The following is a 27,103-nucleotide window of genomic DNA, read 5'->3' as shown; positions in this document are numbered from 1 at the left end:
CTTCTCCAGAGATCACCGTTCTCCCCTTCAGCACCTGCTCCTTGTTATTGTTTGGTTTTTTTAGTTAGCTTTAACATGGCCAACTCTGAAGGCTAATCTGGGGAAGATTTGCTTTTAACAAAGGGCTTGTTTTGGTCAAAGGAGTGAAACTATGGAGAGATAATCCCTGTATTATCATCCTTAAACGCCATCCCCTTGCACTGGGATTAAAACCTCCCGTGTGTGTAACGAAGCTCCTTCTAAAGAGCTTAGTAGCTTGAGTAGGATGAACTTCAGAAATCTCACAGCAGTGCTTGTTGTCCCTTTAACTAAACACAGAAAACACTTACAACCATTTCCCCTGAAGCAAATAATAACAAACATGCAGAATATTTGATTTAGCTGCTGCATCTGGTTCGATAAATCATGAATGCCACTTTTAATCAGAATTAAGCATCAAATTAATCTGTGATTTAAACAAAGAATTTAAATACTCATCCAAAGTTGCAACCTGAAACCGAGACAATCTAACTTTTTGAACTTTGTGTATATAGTTTCACAGCTCCCTAAGGAAGCAGCCGCTCATAACAAAGACTTTCACCTTTTGTGTCTTACCCCGAAATGTTTCTGCCACTGAGAAAGCGCCGCAGCTTTAACCAAGTCTGGAGTCGGCGGAGTAACTTAAGGGGAAAATTCACTCCAGCTCTTGTTTGAACATGATGACATGTACAATTGCTCCAACACTTACAGATGAAAGTGTATGTGTGAGAGGGGTTAGAGGGTCCGACTATTGTTGGTCCAAGTGTCACTGAAAATGACGCTTCTTGAAGTAGGTCAAGGTATGCTCGCAGGCCGCTCTCGAAATGAACTCCAACACTGCTCAGGTATGTGCTGCTACTGTTCTTACTCCACCTGTCAGTGCACACCTAATCGTGTTTATGTCAGGGTACAAAGTTACACACAGTGCTAAAATATTCACTGCATGCATTCAATTTACCTCACAGAGATAGGGGGTATGAATAAACATTAATGTAAATGTGTCAGAATCAGCCAGAAGGCACGTTTCATTTGGACTCCCAGGCCAGTTGTGAAGAGAGCAGCATCACATCATCATGTGTTACATCTGCTCCATATACCTAGATTTTTTTTCTTTAATGAGGAATCAGACACTCTCTTTTCTAAAACAAAACATCTGTAATAATCACCTCCGTCTTCAAGGGTTCATGTCACAATATCCATAAATCAATGAACAAGCACAGCAGAGAGAAGTGCCACAGAGAGCAGTCAAGTGTTATTAATTCACTGCTTCTAACTCAGGCTGTAAGGAGGAAAACCTGAAGACAACTGTTAATGAGGAGGAAGAGATTTGCTTCAGCTACAGCTAGTTAGCTGTGCTTAATAACAGATGCTATCCTATCTGCCTTCATGTCTAATACCACCATCATAAGCCCAACTGTAACTTTAGTTCTAAGATTTTAGCAGCAAGACGAATAATATGAGGTGTAGCATAAGAATTAAAAAGGACATTTAAAGATGCTGTGAAGAGGAAGTGGTTAAGTCGTCGGCCTCGCGACCTTCTGGCCCGAGTCTAGAGTCTTAATCGTGGATTAATCTTTCTGATTTCTGGTCACTGCTGCTTAGTTTTTTTTTTAAATAAATACACAACTATCCTAGAATCCTGATCCTGGATGGGTTTCTTTTTTCTAACCTTTGATGCAGAGCCCATTGATGTTAATACCAAAGAGCGTGTTTTTAAATTCAAAGCCCTCAGTTTGAAGTTTTCGTTCTTTCAATGGCCTGTTGCTGCTGTACAACTTTCTTTTAATCTCATTTCTAATTTTCAGCCCCTCACTTAGAACATTCAAGTTTCTATATTCATAATTCAACACAAGCACAAGTTCCAAGACTTCCTCGCTACCTTCTGGTCAGGAGTCTCACGCACACTTTCGTAAAAAAGTGGCTAACGGGGCGTGTGTTTGTCTTGGAACTAATATTTACCAGTACAGTTATGTAGCGCTGTTGTTTGAAGCATGACAACAAGCAAATATCTTAAGTTTGTATCATATGTCAGTAGCTGGCTACATGTTGTGCTAATAGCAGCCTGGTGCTACGACATTTCTGTAGGCTAATGTGTCAACGAGCAAACTGTTAGTTTGTACAGAAGCTTAGTAGCTGTCTATACATAGCCCTGACAGACCAGTGCTGTGAAATGTGTTGGTAATGTGTAACATTAGTAACTCCTGGTTAGCTATGTCCTGCCAGTCATCTACCAATCAGAGCTAACGTAAACTCACTCTTCATTTTATTGATAGACTCTCAAGTTTGAACAGACCACTGCAGAATAACTGCTGACTGTGGGTTGAAATGGGCATTAGCACAGACAGCTTAGTCCTTTTAGCCTTTAGCTCAGGCTGTATCACTCTCCTGTGTATCTTTCTTCTGCTCTTCTGTCCTTTTTTTGTCTGACAGTTAGGCTCCTGTGTCCACCATCACTACCAAATTAATCACAGCAGAGAAAAACACGGATCTCTCTTCTCACTTCTAAACTTCCTGAGCTGGCGTGGTGTTGTCATAGAGACTTGGACCTGCCGTAAATCAATCTAGTCTTGCGAAGCTGTGGAACTATGAAGTAGCATGTCAAAATAACCTACATTGGCGCTGATAATCTCATTTTAATGTGTGGATTAGGATTGAGCATATATCTAGAAGGGAGACTTGCAAGATCTCTTTCGAACTCCTCACAGCCCTTTTAATTGAATAAAATTATAAACCACAGCAGAAACACCTTCAGCAAGGTAAAAGAGATGTTTTCTATCAGTAACACATGCTGTTCTCCACTCGTATGCCATTGCCTTGATGTACAATATGTGAGCCGAACAGAAGCAGCGACAAGGTGATACAAGGGGATGAGAAGATGATAATTACAATCTGGATCTAGATTTATCTGAGCTTTATATTAGTCATCATTGCCTCCGCTTGCTTGTATGACTCAACCTTTGTTGCTGTAATCCCTTGTTTAAAAATATAACGGTTGGATGTATGAAGTCTTTGTGTTGGAGAATGAAAAGAGAAGCAGGCTAATTGATCCACAATGTGATGAGTTTTGTAAATAGAAATATTCCAAGGACTTTTCATTTAACCGTGCATGCATCATGATTTTATCAAGACAAAGTGAAGCATGTATTTCTTTTCTTCCAAAGTCAGGGTCTGGTCTTGCTGATGGGCGAGCAGCTGTGGTAATATTACCTGCGGATGCTTGTTTTCCTCGGCCTGGCCGTCGCTGTCTGCATTAGTTTCTCATGTTAACACACGGTGTAGAAACTCAGACACGAGACCAGGTAGAGGCATCACATTAAGAACTGTCAGCACACCTTGTTTCACCCTGTGCACTAGCTCATTAATAACCATCTGGCTGCTCTGTGATCGCCTGGACAGAAGTGTGTCAGAATCCAGCTCCCCCTCCCCCTGGTCTATATAGCACACACCTGGAAACATGGCGCAGTGTTGGTAGGTAGTATGGAGGAAAAGAAAAGGAGTATTTTTCAGGAGAAGAGCTCAAAAAACTGTTGTTAAAAGCAGGGCTGCAGCTGTCGAATATTTTAGTATTCGAGTATTTTACGGAAAATTCCATTGATTAATCGAGTAATTGGATAAAACACTTTTTTTTTTTAGTTAAAGAGCAATTATTTTTCGAATGAAAATTTGTTGATCCCTGTGGTATTGGAGCACATAAGGCTCCATTACTACTTGATATTTTATCCTTCATTGACCTGAGAGGTAAACTTGACAACTGCCCTGTTAGCTAGTTATGTTTTTGGGTTTTTTTTTCATCTCTTTCACTCTACTTTTACTTTTTTATGTATTTTGTTTCATCATATCTTCTTATTTTTTATCTATTTTTAACTACATTTTTAATTATTTTCTTTTAATCTGTGAATCACTTTGAATTGCCTTGCTGAAATGGCTATATAAATAAATCCTTAATGATGTAATTAGAGACTGATATGGATTTTTCCGGGCCGATACCGATACTGATTATCTGTAGTCAAAGAGGCCGATAATCGATATTTGAAACTGATATTAATTTGCAGTCAAAGTGCAAACATTGGTGTCAAAATTTGAATAATACAAACTCTAACACTTAACCTCTTTAAATACCTTTAAGCATGAGTTAATTAAACAGCTCCCAGGCTTAGCAGCATACTTTATAAAGTTGAATGAGAAAAATAAATAGCTAAAGTTTTCTACAGTAAATAAAGTTTTCCAAAATTTCAATGTAACTGCAATAACTGTAATATCTGCACTGCTGATTGGCTGTTTTCCAAGCCATGGCTCTGCTTGTAACCAATCAGATGGTACCGTGGGCGGGATTGTGCTGGGGACTGAATAGTGACTGCAGACAGGGGAGCTGCTGCATTAGAGCCGCAACAAGGCAAATTCCAAAATTGTTTCTTGTCGGCCATCAGATTGAAAAAAAGGCAGATGGATAATTTGCATAACAGGTCATTTGCATGTAACGGTCGTAGATGCTGAAGGTGAGAAAAATACCATCGTAAGAGAGACAGAAAGCGTGTCACAACACTGTTGATGTGTTTAGAAGTACTAATGAACTATGTTTGGTTGACTTTTTTTCTTTTTGGTGTTAAAATATCCATCCTCCTCCACTATTCATTCATACGCAGTCTCCTGCGTCTCCAGGCCATCATTTAAGCCGTGCCATACTCTACCTTTCGGCCCAATGAGACGCAGAGCACACTGCTACAACTTCAGTGACTTTTAGGCTTATTTTGAGTCGTTTTGATGCGACAAAGCCCTTTAACATCCCTGCTGCTGATTTTGGGTAGGGGAGGGGCCCACCATGTGCCGTGACATGATACATGTTTTCACGTCAGTCTCCAAACTCCAGAAAAGAAGCTAGGTTTGTTGCCGATCACTTTTTGTGGAAAATAAGGTGTTGGCGTCTAAAAAAAACACTAAATATAGTGTCAGCTCTTTGTGCCACACGAATTAATGAGTGACTTAATTTCGTTAATGTAGATGACAAGTTAAACAGTGAGTAACACAAACAAATGGTAATCAGAGAAAAATGACAACAGAACAAAACAATCACTGATTTAGTTCCTCGGTTTACATGAGCAAAAAGGAGTAGGAAGAAGTATCAACTTATTTAATCCTACCCTTTTGAAATGTGTTACATTAAAATATAACACTGTCTGTTCTTTACAAACATTTCTTAAACATGTACAATAGATATAATACATATCAGGTATATAGAAAAATACACTCATACAGATGTATTCTTTACAATTGTAGTCACCATTCCCTTTAAAAAAAATGTTTTTAGAGAACAAGCTGATATTTATCCACTGATGTACTTCTGGAGAATCATGTCTTTGTGCTTTTTTTTTAACAGACCTATATTTGAAATTCGTTTAAGTTCGGCACTCAGTCTGTTCCATAGTTAAACGCCATGAACAGTAACACAAAAACTTTTTTAAGTAGTATTTCTAACTTTTAGGTTTGCTTTTTCCCTTAAGTTATAACCGCCCTCTCTATCATGAAAAAATTCTGAACATTTTTTTGGCAGCAAATTCTTCTTTGCTTTGTAGAGCAGTTGAGCTGTTTTGTGCTCCACCAAGTCTCAAAATTTTAGAGCTTTGGACTTTAAAAAAAAGGAGTAATTTGTGTGTGCCTGAAAATCAGCATTAAGAATAAATCTGATTGCTCTTTTTTCTTTAATTTCAGAATAAAAGTGGATGAAAGAAAGTTTTGTAAGTGTTCCCCCATGCCTCTGAACAGTAATCTAAATAAGGAAGAATTAGTGAGTTATACAGAATGTGGAGTGATTTCTGGTCTGGAACATACTTTGCTTTGACTAGGAAATTATCAAAAGTATCAAAAGTAGTCTGGGAAAACTACCACTCTGTGATCTTTTAAAATTAAACAATTCCTCAGGGAAGAGGAAATTCCTCGATCATTTTTTTTGTAATTACTTGAATTATTAGAGGAATTGTTTCAGCCTAGTTAAAAGTCACTACTGTCAGCTGTATGATATCATTAAGAGGATATCTAAATAAGTGTATGCTTCCCACGTCATTCGTATCCCCTTTAGGTCGTCAAATAGTCCCCTTTCGTTCACCGTGTCCCACAGAGGCAGTGCAGAGAGCGCTTTAGACCCCAAACTGTGAAACTCTGCCTCTGGGCATCAACATGGTGAGCTCTCTGGGTGTTCAAACAGCGATAACAAAGACATACCTTTTTCATCTGGCTTTTTATTTGGAGTAAATCCTTTTTAGCCTTGGTTTGCATTATTCCCATTGTTTTATTCATTTGTCAGTCTCGTCGTTTTAAACTATTATTGATTTGAATTTTGGTGTCTGCTCTTATAAATTGTATTGATTTCATGCAAGTTTCAAGTATTGTTTATGGCGACTTTTATCTTTCTTGTTTTAGTCTTTGATTATTTCACACTTTTCTGCTCCTTTCTGTCTGTCTCTTCTTTACTGAAGCACTTAGAGCTGTGCGGCCGTATTTATAAAAGGTGCTATATAATTAAGGTTGAGTTGAGTTTTTCTCTTCACTCTAATTACCAGGTCTTCTTTTTTTATTCTGTGCTCTGAAGCTCACATCCTTTGTTGAGCATTGTCTCCTGTGAATCAGACACAATCCTTCCACTTATTTTTATAGAAGTTTACTTTATGGGCCTCTGAGAAGTGAAAGCTGAGTCCACAGATGACATGTTTTGCAGAGTTCTGTGAGACAGTGAGCAGTCAAGTGGGGTGAACTTTGGGTTATTTGAGCGCGGACCAACTTTATTTGATATACACAAGAGAGGCACTTTCTCTTTGAGTGATAAATACTTGACAGTGAAGAGGTTCACGTCAGAAAGTTCAGTTAGTGTGAGACAAGGTTACTGGAGAGGTTTGATTTTGATGGCACATCCTCTGTAAAGTTAGTCACTGTATCTTTATTACCTTCACTGTGGTTGCAGCTTTAGAGCGTAATACACTTCATTTAATTTCTATTTCATCTCAAAGCTTGATACAGGTAGAAAATCTGTTTTCCTTCTACCCTTTTTTTTTCACTAGGCCAGTTCCAGTGCTGGTTCAAAATCAGTGAAAAATCAGGCCCCAGTTCTCGTTTTTCAACCTCCAAAAAAGCCGCCCCAAGCCAGAAAAAAACAATTTCAAAGTCGCACCGACTCCTTGCTGGACTCAAAGAAACAAATGTTTACATCAGAGGCTGGAGGCGAGGTTATCGCTGCCAAAATAACACTGCACAAAATATTGTTGCAGCTAAAAACAGCAACAATAAAACATAAATAAAACTCAAATATTTCAAGAAATGTAGGGTTATGAAGCCATCTCTCAAGTCTCTTGTAGGTTTTATTTATCATTTCATGGCAGATGTTATAAAAATATCAGGTAAGTGACGGAAAAAAAGTTCATTTATTTGTGATTTTTCAAAATTGAGTTCAGTTTTGTTTTTTCTAATTCCTCCCTAAGTTTCTCTAAATTTTGTCTTGATCAGTTGTGCAGAGACCGTAATGATTGGTGCCTTGAAATGTAATGTGGCGTTTGGGTGAAAATCAAATAAAATCAAGTTGCCAACATCAGTACTGTCTGAACGTACATCCCTGGACCTCCAAAGTGGACGGCTGATGGCAGCTGGGTTACACCACTTAAGCTGGAGCTCAAGTGGTGTAAGGCTGAAAATTAATGAGAAGCAAAAAAGAGACAGACTGAAGTTTGCAAAGACCTTAAGGATTAGGACTGGAGTAAGACCGGGTTTTCTAATGGTTAGACAGAGACCTGGAGAGGCCTGCAGAGTCTTACCCACACTGTGAAATTTGAAGGCGGGCCAGTGATGATCTGGGACTGCTTCAGCAAGGCTGGAATCAAACCGATCCATCTTTGAATGAAGCTGTGAAAAAAATTATCCTTGAGGAGAACTTGCTCCTTCCTGCTCTGACAGTATTCCCCAACTCTGAGGATTAGTGTTTCCATCAAGAAGATGCTCTATGCCACACAGCTCGGTCAATCAAGGTGCAGATGAAGGATCACCAGATCAAGGCCTGGCTCAATCTCCAGACCTGTACCCCATTGAAAACCTCTGGAATGTGATCAAGAGGAAGATGGATGGTGACAAGACATGAAACAAAGCGGAGCTGCTCCAAGACACATGAAAGCTTTGATTCGGTATATGAGTTACTCTACCACATATTGATCTCTGAAATCTTCCAAAGTATAAACATTATCATTGTATTGTTTAAAAATGAGTATAAGATATTTTTCTTTGTGTTATCCAGTTCTGAAAACCCTGTATCTTTTTTTATTTTGAGTATTTGTCATTTTCTCCAAATAAATGTCTTAGATGAGAATATTTTTAATGACATTTGGGAGAAATGCTGTCTGTAGATTTTGTAATAAAACAAAACGGATCACTTTACCAAACCACAAACCTTTGAATTGTAAAATCAGAGATCTTACGATCAATTTCTTTTTCTGTATTTAAACTTTGCAAGTCTTTCTGATGAATTTGGGACTTATAACAAACACTAGGATCAGGGCCACTTGTGGTATGACACAGCCACATGCAGCTGCGTCATCCCTGAGCCACGAGTTGTTAAACTGTTTCACTTTCTGTAGGATGAGACACAGAGTTCTCCATCATGCTGTCAGACTGACAGCTGCAGCAGGTTAAGTGAAATGTCTGTGATAGACGTTGTTTTGTAAGACAGAGAGGACGTTTGGCTGTGAATCTGGAGTCTGTGAAAAGATAACTCATCTCAACTTTATTTGTAAAGCACTTTAAAAACAACCACAGCTGAAACAAAGTGCTGTAAATAAAAGATGGTGCAGGCATTAATAAGTAAATCACTAAAACAAATAAATCAATAAAACAATGGTTCAGGCACTAAAATAATTGTTTCAGTGTTTTTAAAAACAATTTAAGAACATTAAAACAATTACTAAAGGCTAAAAACCATAACACGCTAAGACATGAGCAGAGTGTCAAGCTGGGTTCAAGCATGGACTGTATAAGACGTGGATGTTGTCCCAGCAGCGTCACCTTTCTGTTCCTGAAACCGTGAAATGATTGGCTACGATGCCGGCTTTGAGCTTTCTTTCTAACAGCTCCAGGGCGCCTGTCAGTCACATGACCTGAGCTGTGTCTCTGATTGGACAATCAAACAATCCTAATTACTTCCAAATCGCTGAGTTAGCATTTCAAACCCAAGCTGTTTTTTGAACCAGGCTGTAAGTATCACATACTGTATACAGAGTGGACAGCCTGACTCCGCCTTTTACCGTTATACAGTTTTGAAGCCAAAATACCCCCCGTCACAGGCGCCACTATTGGCAGCAGTTGTGCAGTAGAGACAGTGCAGTAGAGACTGTGAGGGATTCTGGGAGAATCTGAGTGGAGCCGGCTGACAATTATATATATATATATATATATATATATATATATATATATATATATATATATATATATATATATATATATATATATATATATATATATATATATATATATATATATATATATATATATAATTATTATTATTATTATTGTTATTATTTTTTCTTTTTTTCTTTTTTCTTTTTTCTTTTGAGAGTCTAATCACTTCTTGACTCAACCCCCCGACATATTTTACAATCCCTGAAAAAATACACGATAACGGCAGCTGTCAAACCTAATTTTTTACCTTGTTTAACGAATGAAAACAAAACTTTTCAGAAAAAAGAGGACTGAAATACAAGGCAGCCAAATTACATCTTCAAATCACCACCACAATTGGACGTGAGAAACATTTCTACCAGGTGTATTAATTTTTTAAAGTTTGACCACAGCCTATCCGGAATGACTGGAAAGCCGGATTTTTTAACCTATACTGCAGCCAGCCACCAGGGGGAGCAGATTTTGTGGCGACCTCACTTCAAGCCAAGCAAGATGACGTCCATTTATTTACAGTCTATGGTAAACTTGGTAGACTTCCTGTCTTTCTGCAGCCTGCCTCGAGCGGATCCTCGATGAACAGCAACTCGTAGCACTTCCGCATAGGCTTCATTTTTCTAAACCGGATGCTCCCCCTTGGTTAAAAGCCAAGGAATAAAAATGGGTTTTAATACGTGTTTGAAAGGCAGTGAGGGTGCTTGTCTTACGTGGAGGGCGAGCTTGTTCCACACTTTTGGAGCAGCAACAGAAAAAGCTCTGACATTTTGACCTCGGTACCTCCAGGAGCAGCAGATTGGCTGACCTGAGGCACCGAGCAGGAGCGTGAGGGTGAAGGAGCTCAGAGAGGTAAGACAGGGCCAGACCATTTAAAGATTAAAACAACAAACAAATATTAGAACCTCAAGATGGACTCTAAAATGCAAAGTGGAAGGAGGACAGGATGGGAGTATTTGTGCTCTCTCTTATGTGCTCAAAGTAGAGCGATTTCTCAAACAACTCAAATTTCCTACATTTTACATCATCTGATGTTGAAAAAAACCCTGAAGTTAAACTTCTAAACACACTTGGCAGTGATCCAGTTAGAAATCTGGTCTCCAGGTTTTGTGTCCTTGTTGAAGGGTCATCTTCTAAGATAAGATGTTTTTAAGAGGAGGGATGTGGGATGACTTTCTCAGAGGTGACTTCTTGAAGTTCTTTAAAAATATGACAAAAACGGCTCCACATTAGCATCAGTCAAAGCTGGCCCTGTGTGACCGCTGTGGTGTAGTTTTGGATTAGGAGGCTTACTTTCACAATGTGCCTGTGTTTGTTTGCCTGTAGTAGAAATATTTGTTTTTGCTTTTTTAGAGTTAAGTTCAATCATTACCTTAGGAACTTTATTTTCTCCTCCAGAACACACTGCAGGTTTGAGTTGCTGCTGGTGATCTCTGCAGGAAGTAAAAGAGATGTGCTTCTAAACACGAACTAAAAGGTTTCTGCAACAACAGGCTGACCTGTGCAGCAAAGAAACGGTGAATAAAGGGACAGAGTTTTTCAGTCCTCAGGGGATTTGTGGGTTTTAATGTATGCGATGGGCTTCTTCCTCTTCTTCTTCTTCTTCTTCTCACTTACTCTCACACCCCGATGGCGAACTCTATTTATACGCTGCTGTTTGGGAGTGAGATGTAACAATAGTTCAGAGTGAGGTGAGGAGGGCAGGAACCTCTTTCCAAAAAGGAGAAATGTTTTCACCATCCTTTGCAGACAGCTGTCTAGACAGGAGACCTTCAGCTGTTTGATTCTGTGCATCAGTGAGCAGAAACAGTAAAAGTAGTGATAAAGAGCACCACCCTCCATTTTAAGTTTCACTGTACGTCCAGTTGCAGAGAAACAAGCGACTCTCACAGAGAAGAGGAGCTCGCCACATATGGTGAACGACTTAAGACGGCAAACACACTTTACTCCGCACACCATGAAGAACAGCGCGTGTGTTTGCTTCTCTTCTTTTTCTTCCCCTCACTAAATAACCGACAGCTTGATTGCAAAGTCACTAATTGTTCAACCCGCTGATATTCCTACTGTTGCATTCTGGGAGGAAAGGGAGCAAATGAGGTGAGGCAGAAGACAAGGCGGCATAAATGATGGATGTGAGATGACTCCTGCTGGATCTGGACATGCTTCCCTCAGCCCTCAGAGCTGTCTGTGCCACTGCATTAATGAGCTAAATGACAGACACCTTAAATGAAGATGAGAGAGCCTGTAAATGAGATATGAGGGACAGAGAAACACAGTGGGGGGAGCATACGTTCAAAGGGTTTGACAAAGAGACAGAGAGTTTCTCATAGATGGAGGACTTTTGCTTTTTCTGTTTAACTGAATGGCACTGAGGTAAATAACGAGGTCAGCAGGTCTCACTCTCATTATACTGAAATGTATCCCATTAGCATTGTTTGCTATTCTGAATACATCCATGAGTGCAGGCGCAGTGTTGGACACATTTTTCTCCACATTGTGTTCACAATTGATGCTGAACTTATAAACTAAACACAACTTGAAGAGAGAAATATTGAGCTTCTTTATCTGTTTTCTTTCAGTATTGTGAACTAGTTCAATCTCTGAAAAGCCACATCAACTGAGGCTTGATTCAACTTTTCCAGGACTTGGGTTAAAAATATTTGAGGATGGATCTTTGTAGCCCACAGGGCTTTTTTTGCCAGAGAAAAACAGCATTTTGACCTTTGCTGGTTTTAAGGGAGAACAAGTACAAGTTACTATATTCCCTCCAGGTCTATGTACATAATTTTTTTTTTTTTTTCTAATTGCAGCCCTTGTGATTTGAAAATTGCATTCTTTTACATTGCGATGTCAGTTTAAAATCAATTAATTGTTCAGCCCTAATCATTATCATTATTTCATCACCATTCTCTTCGGGGGGGGGGGGGGGGGGGGGGGGGGGGGGGGGCTTTTGTGCCTTTATTCATGGAGGACAGGACAGTGAACAGCTGGCTAAACTCATGGGCTGCAAGACCTACCTGCACAGCCATACCAGCACCACAAAAGTGTTTAAATCATTTAAACAAAGATAGTCTTATAATTAAGAAAAAAACATGGATTAAGCCAAATACCTTTATTTTTTTACATTATTTATATCCCTATTACCAATATTTTAATCTGTGTCCACTTTTTTCCACATCTAATACAAAATAGTTACCAGAAATACATTTTGGAAAGCCATAAATAAAAACTGAAACTATGAATTGGGATCATCTGAGTGTTGATGAGTCCTAAGTAGACTCTAATCACAAAGTTTGTTTTTACAATCCAGTCCGAGCAAACAGAGTGACATCTAGAGTGACTTTGGTTGACCTCAGGTGGACCCAGTGTGTATTAGTACAGGTGGAGCAAAGGGAGCAAAGCTGCAGCTTTGACTTGCACAAAACAGCTTTGCAGCTTAATAGTAAAAAAAATAAAGAGATCTAAAACTTAAATCTTCTCACTTTAAAGGTAGAGGCCAAAGTGAGAGGTTAATCAATTGATCAATCAATCGGGGGTTTATTTGTAAAGCATTTTTTTATACATGATACAACGATAACACAAAGGGCTTTACATAGAGAAAAAATATTAAAAAACAAAAAAAAAACAAAAATAAAAACAAATAAAGTGACCAGAACACCCCACCCCCCCACCCCCCACCCCCAAAAAAAAAAAAAAAAAATCCATACAAAGAACATTACATAAATGAAAAATAAAAACTGTGGTAACAAACTTAGAAAACACTTTCAAAGATCTTAATGAGGAATTGCTGAAGGTAGAATAAAAGGTTCAAACTCAAGATAAGAAAAAAATAATCAAATTAAAAGAAATAAATGGAAAAGTAAATGCTGATATAAAAAACAAGCATTAAAAGAGAATAAAATGCCACACTAAAGTTTAAAAGTACTGTACTGAAGAGGTTATAAAAGATGTAGTACATACTCAAAATACTCAAAAAAAAAGGATTAACATCTCATTTAAAAACAGATGATATGTCAAATATATATACATTTTAAAAAAGATGAAAATTATATGACTTTAAAATCACTCAAAATTTGAACTTGGTAAATAAATATAGAAGATGGAAACAAACTGATTGAAAAGCTGGACCAAAAAGGTAACTGTTGTGATCAAGTGTGTGCATCTTTAGATAATCTCATCTTCTCTAACACCAAAGAAAGTCCTCCGCCTCAAGTACAAGCTCTGTGTTCTTCTGATTTATCATCAAAGTTGAGTCAAAGTTGTCAAAAGTGGAGCTGTAACGCTGTTTGAGGCTGTGTTTGACTAAATGTTTGGGGCCTGTGTGTGAGCCAAAAAATGCCGGGGCAGATTGTTTCATCCCAGTCCAGCCCTGGAAACAGGAGAGAGGCGGGATATTTTCAAACCGAGCGTAAAATATCAGAAATAATTATTTAATTTAGTGAATAAAACCAATAATTAACAACTACATCACATTAACAGTTCAGCCATAATCATGCAGCCCTGATATGAGCCTTTATATGGATCAGTTAATGAGGCTCATGTGAGTCAGTTTCTCCAGGGGAAAGATCTTGTGTATAGCTGTAAAGAAGCTTCATTTGTAGAATATTCTACCTGAATGTGCAGTTTCATAAGAGTAAAAATAAATGCTACACAGTGGACTGACTAATCCTTTGGGAGAGTTACACAAGCGCAGGTTTTGCAAGACTGTAAAGATATTGGTGATTTCAGAGCAGTTGGAATTAGTTACTGTTGGATTGTCTTTATTTTCTTTTTCATCACTTTTGTCAATGTGTTTACATGTGTTTATAAATGACTGAATTAATTTGGGGAAACATCCAGTTTAAACAAAAGGTAACCAACGTGTTCTCCCAGCCGCATTTATTCACAGCAGGAGCGACACATTCCTCAGGCTGCGAGCCCAATGACAGTCTCGTTATACACAAACTCTTCACACCGAGTATTTGGAGCAGACATGTGTCACTTTAATTCACGTTAACTGAATGTGAGAGGACTCAAATGTTTGTTTGTCGGGGACAAATTTGAATATCCTGAAATATGTAACAGAGCAACGCTTTTTAGTTTCAATTTGCTTGGAATGTTGGGAAAACATTACATTTACAAATTCTGGAGATCAGCCACACAAACAGTGAATACTTGCTCAAGCTTTTCTGTACGGAAATGCATTAAAATTTAGAGACAGTGACAAATGAGTGATAACCCAGCTAATTAGTGCAGCGTGTGCCACTCACGATCTGATTGATTCCAGAGAACGTGTTATTTATTTGTTTATTTTTTTTTAATTCTGAGCCCTGCAACAGTCTTGTAGTGTGAGGAGAAACTTTGAAGAGCTGTGAGAGACTGCAGGCAATTAGAGCAAGTGTGGGGAACCAGGCAGCGATAGAAACTGACAACACACAGCAACAACACCATGGCCTGTGTCACTGATTTAAAAATGTTGTTTTTGATTGTGTTAATGCTTTGGTCCCACACGCTGCGTGTGTTTTTAAATATGAAGAAATATACAGCCTGGTCTGCAAGTAGCTAATTTGCACAATTTGGTTAAAAATGAGGCCTATTTTTAACTTTTATATGAGCTAGAGGAGTCTGATATTATCTTCCTTTCTTGAGCCAAACTGCAGGAATGTCTTTTAATGAGATTAGAGCTCTGTAGTCCTCCTGCATGAGTGTTATGTTGATGTTATTTTCTCTCTGCTTTTAGGCGCAGCTTTAATGAAGAAGCAGATCTGCTAACATTCTTGCAGAAGGGACCCTCTTCAACAAGTATGGGGTCACCATGGAAACAATTCCTCCTCCTGTCTATCATCAGTGGCCTTTCAGGTAAGAAATTCAAAAGAGCAGCGAGAGACAGTCGTCGAGAGTTGTTTTCCGTGAGCTGTGATATTAAAAGTGGTGTAAAGTATGCAGGGAACAGTGCAGCTTACATGGCAGTTGTAAATGTGACGCAGCCGGCAGAGTCATCTTTTATAGATGTGAGGGGAGGCTTGTACTTTCACACCTGAAGGATGAAGCTAGATCTTTGAAATGATGAATTCTGCACTTAAATCTGAGAAGAAGTGAAGATGCCATGGCTCATTGAGCATTTCTATTCTGTTTGGCTTTTGAGTCTCAGATTTCTGACAGGGTTTTCCACACCTTTTCAGCAAAGGTCTGTGATGGCTGTGAACAGCACGAACGCTCAGAGAAGGCATCAGGCTGTGAAAAAGCTGCATTAATGTTGTAGCTTCTTTGGCCTCTTGTGTACATGTAGAGGGGCTGATCTGCATGACAAATGCTAATTGATAAATACTTTTGAACTCTGTAATTCTAAAGGAACAGAGCAACACTGAGTGTGTGTGCATGTTTATCAAACACATCTATTAGAGCACATTTGTCAAACAAGGTCTGTGGGCCAAATGTGGCCTGCCATGCCATTTTCTGTGGCTTGCGAGCACTTAAAAGGTCCGATTGTCTTATAAAAGATGAGTCAGAAGGGTGCTTAGACCACAAGCTAAGTTTCCCATATTACCTACCGTTTATGATACCTGTGAAGTGACAGCATCCCACCCATAGACTGTATACAGAGTGGACAGCGTGGTTCCACCTTTTACCATTGTACAGTTTTGAAGCCGAAGTAACCCGTCACAGGGGCAGCCATCGGTAGCGGTTGTGCAGCCAGAGTCTGTGCAGTAGAGACTGTGAGGCATTCTGGGAGAATCTGAGTGGAGCCGGTAATAGTAATTTTTTTTTTTCTTTCAAGAGTCTTATCCCTTCTTGACTCTACATCCTGACATATTTTACTGTCCCTGAAAAAAATGCACACCAACGGCAGCTTTCAATCATCGTTAAACGGGACGTAAAGCCTCATTTAAACCTCTTATAACTAATGAAAACAAAACTTTTCAGAAAAAAGAGGACTTGAATACAAGGCAGCCAAATGATATCTTCTAATCACCACAGTAATCGGACATGAGAAACATTTCTATGAAGTGTATTCATTTTTTAAAGTTTGACCACAGCTCATCTGGAATGACTGGAGAGTCAGATTTTTTGACCTATACTGAAGCCAGTCACCAGGGGGAGCAGATTTCGTGGCAACCTCCCTTGGAGCTGAGCAAGATGACGTCCATTTTTTGTTTAGTCTAATATCCCACCACTAGATTACAGTGTTTTCACATCATTGCTATTTTCTGAGCAAGTGGAATTGAGAAATGAAACAATTAAAAGCTGCAAGCAGCATTGATCAGGTCCTTGGGCTGTTGTCGCCCTTGATGCTTGTCCCTCATGCTCATTTTACCTCCAATGTCAAGGTTTTATCCACTTACACTGTGTGTGTTTGAAAACAGCGTTTTCTCTCCTTAAGTGAGTCAAATGACAAGCTGCACTGAACTCTGAATCAATGTGTGACATCATCACCAACTGCTGCACAGTGAGGAGTAAAATTTACAGAAGTTTTAGAAAGATAGATGCCACAATTTAAACAAACCCGCTGTAAAAAAAAATGACATTTTTGTAGGAAATTTTGTCAGGAATCCATCCATGTCATCTTTAAAGCTGTAGGACTTTAACTCTTTGTGTAGATGCCCAAATGCCTCAGCTTACTTGGAGCTGATCCATCTACTCCCATTCATTCTAAAGGGGTAAGATGAAAGGGCTTCTTTGGAGTTCGAGGACTTTGAGGGCTAGTCATTCTAAAACCTTTTTCTAAACTTTCATAAAAACTTTTGTAAAGTAGGGTCCACTCTGTCATCTGAGCGAATTTCAAGCCGCTACCATTTATGTCTTTAGAGGAGATGATTTTTGTAGGAAAAATGTAGGAAAATGTAGGAAAATCTTATGTTGAAAAGCAAATTTTGGGCTTCCTGTTCCAGATAAATCTATGATGTGTCTCAATAAGACAAAAAATTTGATGTTGGTTTGATCTCTCTACTACATTCCTACTGCCCGCTAGAGCCTTTTTAGTGTTTTTTTTTTTTTGAGTGCCTAGGTGGCACTAGAGAGAAAACTATGAGATGTTGGTGGTCAAGTTTGGTATTTTTTTTTTTTTACGCATAAGAGGTGTGTTCCAATTTTGGTGATTTTTTAAAAATATGTTTAGGGGGTCAAATTAGGGCTTTCTCACAGGAGAGTGTTTTAGTGGCCCTGCAGTCCTGAGAACGTGGCTCAGGAAGAGGACCCTAATGATCCCAAAATCTCTAGGAAGAGAAAAGTTGATATAGATGGAATCGCTGTTTCAAGAAAGATGGGAAGGCCATTATATGTTTGTGCTTCAAGGAAAAAAAAACGTTATGTCTTTTGTGTTATGAGGCGTGGCGGTTGTCAAAAAGTACAGTCTACATCTGCATTTTGACACCAAACACCGAGCAAGAAAAACAACAAAAAGTGCAAACTGCAATCGCAGTAGGATGCGTTCAAGAAAGCAACAACTAAAACAATGGGGCAGTGAAAGCTAGCTTTATTATGGCTGCAAAGTCTTTTTCAGAGGATGCATTTTTGAAGTAGTAGTTGCATTTATTTAACATTACATTTAGTTACATTTAGCTAAATTTTATACTGTCTTGCAGTTATATCTGTCCCTTTAAAGGGCAACCATTATGCTGACGTGGGCCTAGGTGAAATTGAGTTCGACACCCGTCTTAGAGTCTACTTCGGGAGCGTTTTAGTGGCCCTGCAGGAATCAAACCCCAGCATGTCCGGGCTCTGCTCCTCTCTCTGGGATGAGTTTCCTGATAGTGTATCCTGACTGGCACAATTAGCAGCTAAACTGCACAATTTGAAGCCTCAGTCCTGAGCATGTGCTCGCTGCTCTAATGGAGTCTGCCCTTTTAATGGTTCTTTTAACCCACCCGAGCGGGGTTCATGCACTCGGTGGCTCTCTTTGGTGCTTTCAGTGAAGCAGACAGAGCGCTGACCTCAGCCGTCTGCTCGTTAAAGTGTAACATTAAACAGAGACAGCTGTTTTTTTAGCTTTGTAGCTTTGCAGCTTTGTTTCCCTGATCTTCGATCAAGACTGTGGTCATCTTCAGAAAAGAAAGATCACTCTACAGCATCGCATGTTAAGGCTGAGCTTTAATCCCTTTTCTTCTTGACCGTGACAAAGATTTGAAAGGTGACATTTTGCATGTCCCTGGTTTATGGCCTGCTGGGCTGGCTTTATGTCATGGCAAACATCAGGTTTTTAAAGGGCAGAGTGAGCAGAGTGAAGGTTATTCACTGTGACCCTGGCTCCCTGTGACCTCTAATGTCACCACACAGCTCTGTGAGCCAGTAGCTTTTAAAACGCTCACCTTTGATTCTCATGGGATTGTTTCTTGGTCATATAACACATTCATTCTCCTCGATTTCTTTGTGATTTCTAAAGGCCATAATTATTTTTACTAGTACTGTTCTGTAAGCAAATATGTTCAGATGATTTATTCTTCTGCAGTAATAGCGCACGTGGTTTTGTGCTCAAGATAGTGTAAATAGGTGTTTTTATTCACAGCCTTAATAGGCAATTTGTTGTACACAGCTGCAGCTTGCACTGCTGGGGAGTAACAGTTTGTGCTTGCATGGACAAGATAACAAGCAACAATGCAGTGTTAACAAGACGCAGAGTTTTAGGGGTATCACATCTTTGTTTGAAGGAAAGGAGCAGGGTGAAGCCTCGGCAGAGAGAGATGAGGCCACGTGTTTGTATGAAATGCAACCTTATGTGTTGTTTCCTAAAGGAGAGATCGGTCTGTGGTTTTAATTTCATGAGCATTTGGAGAATTGTTGTCCTCGCATCATGGACAATTATAGCTGTAGTCTTTTAAGTGTAAATCTTGCCTCCCTATGGAGTTTGTGAAAGAGATTTTGGAGATATGTGGGGGTGTTGTGAGGAGAAATCATGGCTGTGATAACTTCACATTATTATCTGTGTAGATCCTTTAATCAAACTTACCACGCATCGGATTTGGGGATGCACAATATATCGGTATTAATATCAGTATCGGTTGATGTGTAAAATTGGGCCGATATTTACTCATCAGCTGCCGGCCATTTTCAGAGCATTAAACCGTGGCGATATTTCTCTTGTGAGTAAAAACTGTTACAGCCAGATGCCTTTCAGACTATGAGTTATTCAGTTTTCTATTTGTGACCTGTGGGGGGCAGTAATGCATCTCTTCAACCATTAGTCTGCCAGAAATTGTAAAGAAGAAGAAAAGGGGTAGGAGCAGCATATCAAGCGCAGCAGGAATGACGACGCTGTCTGAAAATATCCTCATTGAAGATGCCCCACCTCTTTTAAATCTTTTGTGTGGCAGCATTTTGGTTATCCTGTGGAAATAATTAACGGCAACCGAGTGAGGCACAAGACAAGTACAATATGTAAGCAGTGTGAAAGAATAGTGCCATACACTGCAGCTAATACGAGCATGGTGCTAAGGCACATGCAAAACCATCACAGCTCGCTTCTAAAAGCAACTGCACCTGTGACAAAAACTGTTCAAGGCCAGACAACACTGACGGACACCTTTGCTTCTATGTATTCTTGTAAAAGAACATGACCATAGCTCAGGCTAGGCTGTGCACTGCTTGAAAAGAAAGGATCAGTCTCTTTGAACTTTCTTTGCATTCTTTATTGACAGAGTAGAAGTTTGTTTATAGGTTTGCACATATTGCTTGCACTTAAAAAAAGAATATTAAATGTTATTTTTGGAAAGAAGTTTAAGTTAAGTCAAAAGCTCAACCTCAGGTAATGCATGGGTGTAAGTTGTAAAAGAAAATCAAACTGCAAACGCACTGTTTTGTTACTCTGTGCAATAAAAAGTATGTTGTCCAGTCATAGATCTTTTTCATTTTTGTATCTTAAAAGAAGTGTGAAAATATTGTCTCGTCTCGTTCTCGTGAAACCAATATCGTGTCTCGTCTCTTGAGCCAAGTGTATCGTCACATCCCTAGTGACAGATCATTTTGATCAAAGGCGGCACAATCACTCTGCCATTATGTCCAGAATAAAACACAAATAAATCTCTTTGAGTTTATGATTTGTTATTATAAATATTAAAAAAATAATAATAAAAGTACACAATAAAACTAACAGCTGACAGAGTTTAAGTATTTTTCAAAGTAAAATGAAGTGCAAAATAAAACAGTTAAACTGTTAACTATTAACTCTCCCTGGTTTATTCACATTGTCTAAACAGGACCTGACACACATTTGCCGTCGTGTTGAACTGCAGCAATTAGCAGCAACTAGTGGCAAGGAGAAATTGCTTGACGTAAGATTTTCTTGCCTTAAGTATCAGCTGCTGGTATCGGAAGCCTTCACGACTGTTACCTTGAAAAAAGGCTGGTATCGGCCCGATACCGATACCTGGTATCAGTACTCACCCATCCTTATTTTCTATGACTATATAAACACTAAAACTACCAAAACTACATCTGTGTCGAGGTTGTTGTTTTTTTTTTTATACCAATATTGATATTGGTTATCGGCCATAACAGCAATATTAATATTGGATATCAGTATCAGGCAAAGTTTTCATATTAGTGCATCCCTAATCAGAGTAGTAGAGACCAAAAGACCGATGAGTGCAAAATGTAAACCTTGTGTTTTTGACAAAACTTCATTTTCAACCAAAAAATCAGCTGAAAACAAGCTGTAAGTCTGTGGTGTCATATCTTGTGTATGCACAGTCTCATTAGACTCCACTTCATACTCAGGCTAAAGTCCTGCTGCTTCAGTGATGCAGCAGTTGGTAGCAGTGCGGTGGATTTGCACACCTAAGTAAACTTCTAGTGACTTCACTGGTGGCTGCAGCTGGTCTGTCGCACTTCTTAAAGCAGATAAAGGCACGATAGAGGACAATGTACTTTCTCAAGGGACAATGAAAGGCATCTTCATTATCTGGTTCCCCTCACACACTGCACTGCCAACCTCTCTGAGGGGAAAGAAGCCCCTTATTTTCCAACCGTTTCAGATCAAGAAGATAACATGTTTTCAACCACTCTATGTGTGGAAATATTTTGTCAGTCGATATCAATCAGACTGCAGAATGACTCAGAATGACACCCATTCATGAATGATAAAAGAAAGATTTTAACAAGCATAGCTGCAAAGTGCGATGACTGTTGAAAGCTTTTCAGACCAACACAAGCACTTAAGAGTTCTCTGAAAAGAGCTCATCTGAGCTGGGTGTCTGTCTGCTTTATGTGAGGTAACAGGAAAGGCCAGGGTTACTACAGCAGGTGATGCAGTTAGATGTAAACAGACAGGGAAGGAAACTTCAAAGGAAATCAACAGTTAATTTGTCAGACCAAGGTGTAATGTGGAACAGTAAAATGAAAGCAATCTTTACAATTTTTGATACAGAGCTTAAAAGCTGTAAGAGTGCATTAGAAGGTTGTTGTTTTTTTTTCCTTTCATGGTTCCTTGTTACAGAACAGTTAGGAAATGCATTGATTTTTAAACTTACATTGAATGAGATTAATAATAAAAATGATAATAATAACAAAAAAACTTTATTGGGGTTGCACGGTGGCGCAACAGTTAGCACTGCAGCCTCACAGCAAGAACGTTCACCTGTTCGATTCCCAGCTTGGCCGGTGGGCCTTTCTGTGTGGAGTTTGAATGTTTTCCCCTATCTCGGGGTCCTCCAGCTTCCTCCCACAATCCAAAAACATGCTCACCAGGTTAATTGAACACTCTTAATTGTCCGTAGGTGTGAGTATGTGTGTGAATGGTTGGCAAATGGTTTGACAGATAAAAACATGGCTGAGAATCCGAAAGTAGAATATCAGGCTGAGGGAGGTTAGAGGTGAGTGAGATATTAAATAGATGACAAAATAAAAGATAGATTAAAAAATAAATGAATTAATACATTAATTAATTAATTAATTGATTAAGTAATTAATCAATAAAAGCCAGTGAGAGAAAGAGGGGGGAAAGGATGACATCAAAAACTGGTTCTGAGATAAAGATAAAAATATAAAAAAAACCTCTAACAACCAAGCAATGTTTAAAAGCAGAAGACTAAAAATAATGTCTGTACACAAAGGTAAAAATATTAAGAGAATAAGACAACAAGCAGAAATTAAGGTCAAATTGAATTGAATCAGTAGAAATCAAACTATGCTTAAAAAAGGCAAGATTACATAAAAGCAAGTTTTAAGAAGAGATTTAAAAGATGTTACTGTCTTGTTGGGAAGGTCATTCCAAAGTCGAGGGGCCTTGATGGAAATAAGGCTGTTCACCCTAAGATTTGAGTCTTGACAGTGGAACGACCAGCAGAGCTCTACCTGAGAATCTAAGGCTGAGAGATAACTCAATCTTTGTTTAATTCAATTATTTTTGCATGTTTTCTGCTCTCACTGCTGAGCTGATGTCTGTTGGTCACATCCAGCAGCGTGACAAACATGAAAGAGCATGATGAGCAAAGTGATGCCAAATTGGAGGTGAAAAATAAATAGAATGACTAAAATTTGGGAATATTTTGTATTTAGTTGAACAGACAGAAGTTCTGTGCAAAATCACAAAGTTGAAGTCTATGTCACGTAGCAGCACGACCAGTGTGTATCAACACGTAGGACAACGGAGAAAAATAAGCTGAGTGTACATGAGTGAAGGCTTGGACTAAGCGATGGGTAAAGGTCATCAAATCCTAATAAAACCACAGTGGAGCATAATTACAGAGTCTCAGGGGTCACCTGGTTTCAACATGCCTCCTGGGTGATAAGACCACACGTAGCGAGAGCTCTGAGTACAAGTGTAAGTATGAGAGAGTTTCCAGAGGGCACATGGTTCAAATTCAGAAAATTACCTTCACATCATTTCTCCTCCTCTGTAACTCAAAAAAACATCTACTCAGTATTTGAAGTGTTTGAAATCAAGAGCATCTTTAATATCTGCTGTTTCCTTATTATACTGCAACCAAAGAAGTCCACTGTTATAGCAAAAGCTTTATTTAGCTGGAGACCATTGGTCTGTTCTGGCCCTGGTCAGTTTTTAGATTTCCACAGAGAAGATGACATTAAAGGACACCTGGAGATTCAAAATCGAGTCTTTAACAAGTTTATCAGCTTTACAAACAGGGTTTCGGTGGCTTGTGCAGTTAATTTGTTTCAGTTGAGTCCGTTCTGTCTATTGATTTTTTCGTCTCAGGAGTTGGTTCCAGGGCACCTCGGGTGCATATAGTTGACAGAATTTGCTCTTCTTCTTCATTATTCGTGTCCCGGGCCTCTGTTACCTCATTCACCCGTGTTGTCTTACGGCTTCATAAAATAATTGCCTCCAAAGAAAATTTGGTCTCTCACAGGACAGAGATTCTGGATTATTCCTGGATTGATTTCTCCACTCTGGTAGTCCACGCTGTTGTGGAGAGAAAAACTTTGTGTGATTGTGTCTACTTTTCTTATTTTTAAGGTAAGCTCATAATAAAAGCACAAACAATCAAAACATGTCTTGTTCTGAAAAAAAAAAAAAAAATGAAATAAGAGCAGCTCATCAAAGAGGTTTCTCATTAAGAACGCAGCACGTGTGAATGCTGTTAGATGAACAGGAAGTCCCTTCAGGGAGTTTCATTCATGTTTTCCTGTCAGTCAAAACATGATGATATGCAAATTTTTCTAACTGCAAGTCATTAACCTTTCAGAAATGATTATTTCTCTAAATAATTTCCATCGGATGAACACTAAACGTTGGACCCACTGTTTTCACATTAGCAGGCTGTCAATGCACGTCATGTTTTATGGCAGCTGTGGGTCTAAACTGACTGTAGTCCAAATATTTTAAAGCTTCCATGTAAGCTTTTACCTCACTGAAGCTTATATAATCGTATTTCCTGTATGTAACCCATTTCGTCTGCATACCTCTGACTGAATAATGATATAGAACATGCACCTCTATGTTTCTCCCATTGTGAGATGTAAAGACCAAAGATCCTGTTCATGACTCCTGACATGTTAAGATAGGGGAGCAAAGGCATGCTTAGAAGCAATTTGGTTGATGGAGCTCTAGGACAGACATCACGCCCCTTCCACGGACTAAACCACATGTTTACGTACCAACAGATGGTGAAAGAGCCCACAGGAGAAAAGACTCCAGTGCTGGTTTAAAGCATGAAACACTTCCAGATATGAAGGGGTGAATGACTATTGTGTTTACATTTTCTCTCACCGTTCCTCCTCTGCTCTGCTCATCCAGAGCTGAACTCTACAGGAGCTCACTTTCATCAGCAGAGCTTTCAATTAGTCATCCTATAGACCCTAACAACTAAATAGAACAGTACACATCTCAGAGAAATGAGTACTTTAAGAAAAAATCACCATGATGAGAACTAACTGAAGTTACACAACATGCTTGAGAAAAACTTTGTCTTTCAATTTAGCAGTTTGACCAATGATCTGTCTGTTAAAGATGCTATGAAAAGGATCTGTTTTATTCGGACTCTCTTGCCACCTTCTGGCCCGGAGTCTCCGCACACTGTTGTAACTTACTTTTAGCGAGGCATTTGTTGATTTGGAATTAAATGGAGATCAGATCCAAACAAATTTCATCGTTCAAGACAACCTTTAACTGGATACAATGCGCCGAGGTAAGGTATTTATCAGTACTGTTATAGGGCACACGGTTAGAAAGGTGATATCAAGCAAACAAAGTAGCCCGCTATTTTATTCAATTAACCTTTATTTAACATGTTTGGTCCCATTGAGATTAAAAACCTCTTTTTCAAGGGAGACCTAGCGTAGACAGGCAGCAGCAAAAACTCAAAGTTACAGACAAGAATCTAAAAAAAATAGACAAAGTACAGTCAATAAAAACACACGATAATGGGTTAAAATCACGTCTCAAGAACCAGCTGTTCAAATATCAGTGCTAAAACACTGGAATCTTAAAGAACCAGCCTCCGTGTCTTTCATTTTAGATTAAAAAAAACATTCAAAGACACCAGCTCCTTGAGCTTTAAGTCATTCTTTAAGTCATTTTTGGTTCAAAGATGAGGGTGCAGAGTACCCAAACGCCCTTTCCCCAATTTCACTCCGAGCGTTTGTGAGTTTGTGCTGTATGTAGTGCTATCGGCAGCCCTGTGCTACTGCCTATCTGTAGGCTAGTGTGACAACAAGTAAACACTGTCAGTTTGTAAGTAGTTTAGTTGCCATCTATCTTTAGCGCAGCTGACAGTCAAGTGCCCTAAGACATGTCCATAATGTGTAACGTTAGTAAGTCTTGGTTAGCTATGTCCTGCCATCTACCAAGCAGAGCTAACGTAACCTCACTCTTCATTTTATTGATAGACTCTCAAGTTTGAACAGACCACTGCAGAATAACTGCTGACTGTGGGTTGGAATGAACATTAGCACAAACAGTTTAGCTCCCGTGTTAGCCTTTAGCTCAGGCCATATCACTCTCCTGTTTAGCTTTCTTCTGATCTTATGTCCTTTTTCTGTCTGACAGTCAGGCTCCAGTGTCCACCATTACAGCAAAACTAATCAAAAATATCAATACGGTCTTGCTCAACCCTGATCAGGAAGCTAAGAAGTAGCATTTTGAAATAACCTGTAACCTGTAATATTGGCGCTGATTGATAATCTCATTTTAAAGAGTGGGTTAAGATCAGGCATATATCTAGAAGGGAGACTTCCTCAAATCACTTTCAATGGTTGATTTCGTGACCTATACTGCAGCTAATGAGAAGGGTTAACTGGGAATATTTTGCCATGTGTGGCTTCCATTTTAAAATACAGTGTATGGTTCACACATTATTTGACTTGGCAGCTGCACTCTTAGGTCTGGATGTGCGTGCTTCCCAACTTTTTATACTTCATACATAATGAACGTAACACAGAATGTTTAAAGATTTAACTGCTCCTCGCTGAATTCAGTGCTCACTTTGATTGAATCTAGTTTGTTTGTTAGACAATATGAGTTCATCGTGACACTGAGTACTTGTTGGAATAAACTTGACTGCCTCTGTCTAGTCCAGCAACAGCAGCATAGTGTTAAATATTGAGTGATGTTGTGAATTTATCTAAAATGTACATTTTTATGAGTATTGTACTGTAAAAATCCACTTTGAAGCGTGTTATTGAAATTGTATACTGAGCAACAATTTGACTTTCATACCAGACTTCTGTCAATACCAGTACAAAAGATGAGGGCAGTTCATCTATTGACAAATAACACCTCTGCGTGTCTGATGCTATCCATTACACCAACAGTGATGCTGCTGAAGATCTCAAATGTCTGATTATTGTGTTTTGAAATCAGACCAGACTCTGACTACAGGAGGGGGAGGATGGGAGGTTTCCAAAAGATTGCCGTGGGCAGATTTTGGCCAAAATGCTAGACCTTTTTATTGTTTTCTTTTTAATCTCAGCCCGGCCATGGATGAAACACAGTGTAGACAAATAACATCCCAATATATTCTCACACATACACACTCCTTACCTCGTTTTTATCCTCAAGCATATTGTTTTCAAAGAACAATGTTTGTGTCTCCTGTCCTTGAAACTTTGGAGGACTTATCAAAAAAAAGAAGTCTCTGTTATTTTTTTTGTATTCTGATCAATATTTCTTTTTCTGGGCTTCCTTAAAATAACCTGATTAAATTATGCAATTGTTTCCTGTCATCCCTCTAAGAAAAAGTCAGGAAAAAAATATGAATCAACACAAAAACTGTTTTTATGTTTCATACAACACACAGTC

The 27,103-nt window shown here is 38.9% G+C and overlaps 1 protein-coding gene across 3 annotated transcripts in view; it reads left to right on the top strand.

The window, feature by feature from the left end:
• Positions 1 to 27,103, top strand: part of cntn5 (contactin 5) — a 236,584-nt gene that overhangs the window by 109,124 nt on the left and 100,357 nt on the right. For all 3 annotated transcript variants that reach the window (XM_074679099.1, XM_074679098.1, XM_074679100.1), the window contains exon 3: positions 15,155 to 15,273. In XM_074679099.1, the coding sequence (XP_074535200.1) occupies positions 15,155 to 15,273 (119 nt within the window). The remainder of the gene's footprint in view (positions 1 to 15,154; positions 15,274 to 27,103) is intronic.

This window comes from Halichoeres trimaculatus, unplaced genomic scaffold (assembly GCF_033239565.1).
Source record: "Halichoeres trimaculatus isolate MK-OKI-2021-1 unplaced genomic scaffold, fHalTri1.1 fHalTri1_scaffold_9, whole genome shotgun sequence".
Classification (NCBI taxonomy): Eukaryota; Metazoa; Chordata; class Actinopteri; order Labriformes; family Labridae; genus Halichoeres; species Halichoeres trimaculatus.
The sequence above is the reverse complement of the archived record's forward strand: the minus strand, read 5'-3'. Positions and strand labels throughout refer to the sequence as shown.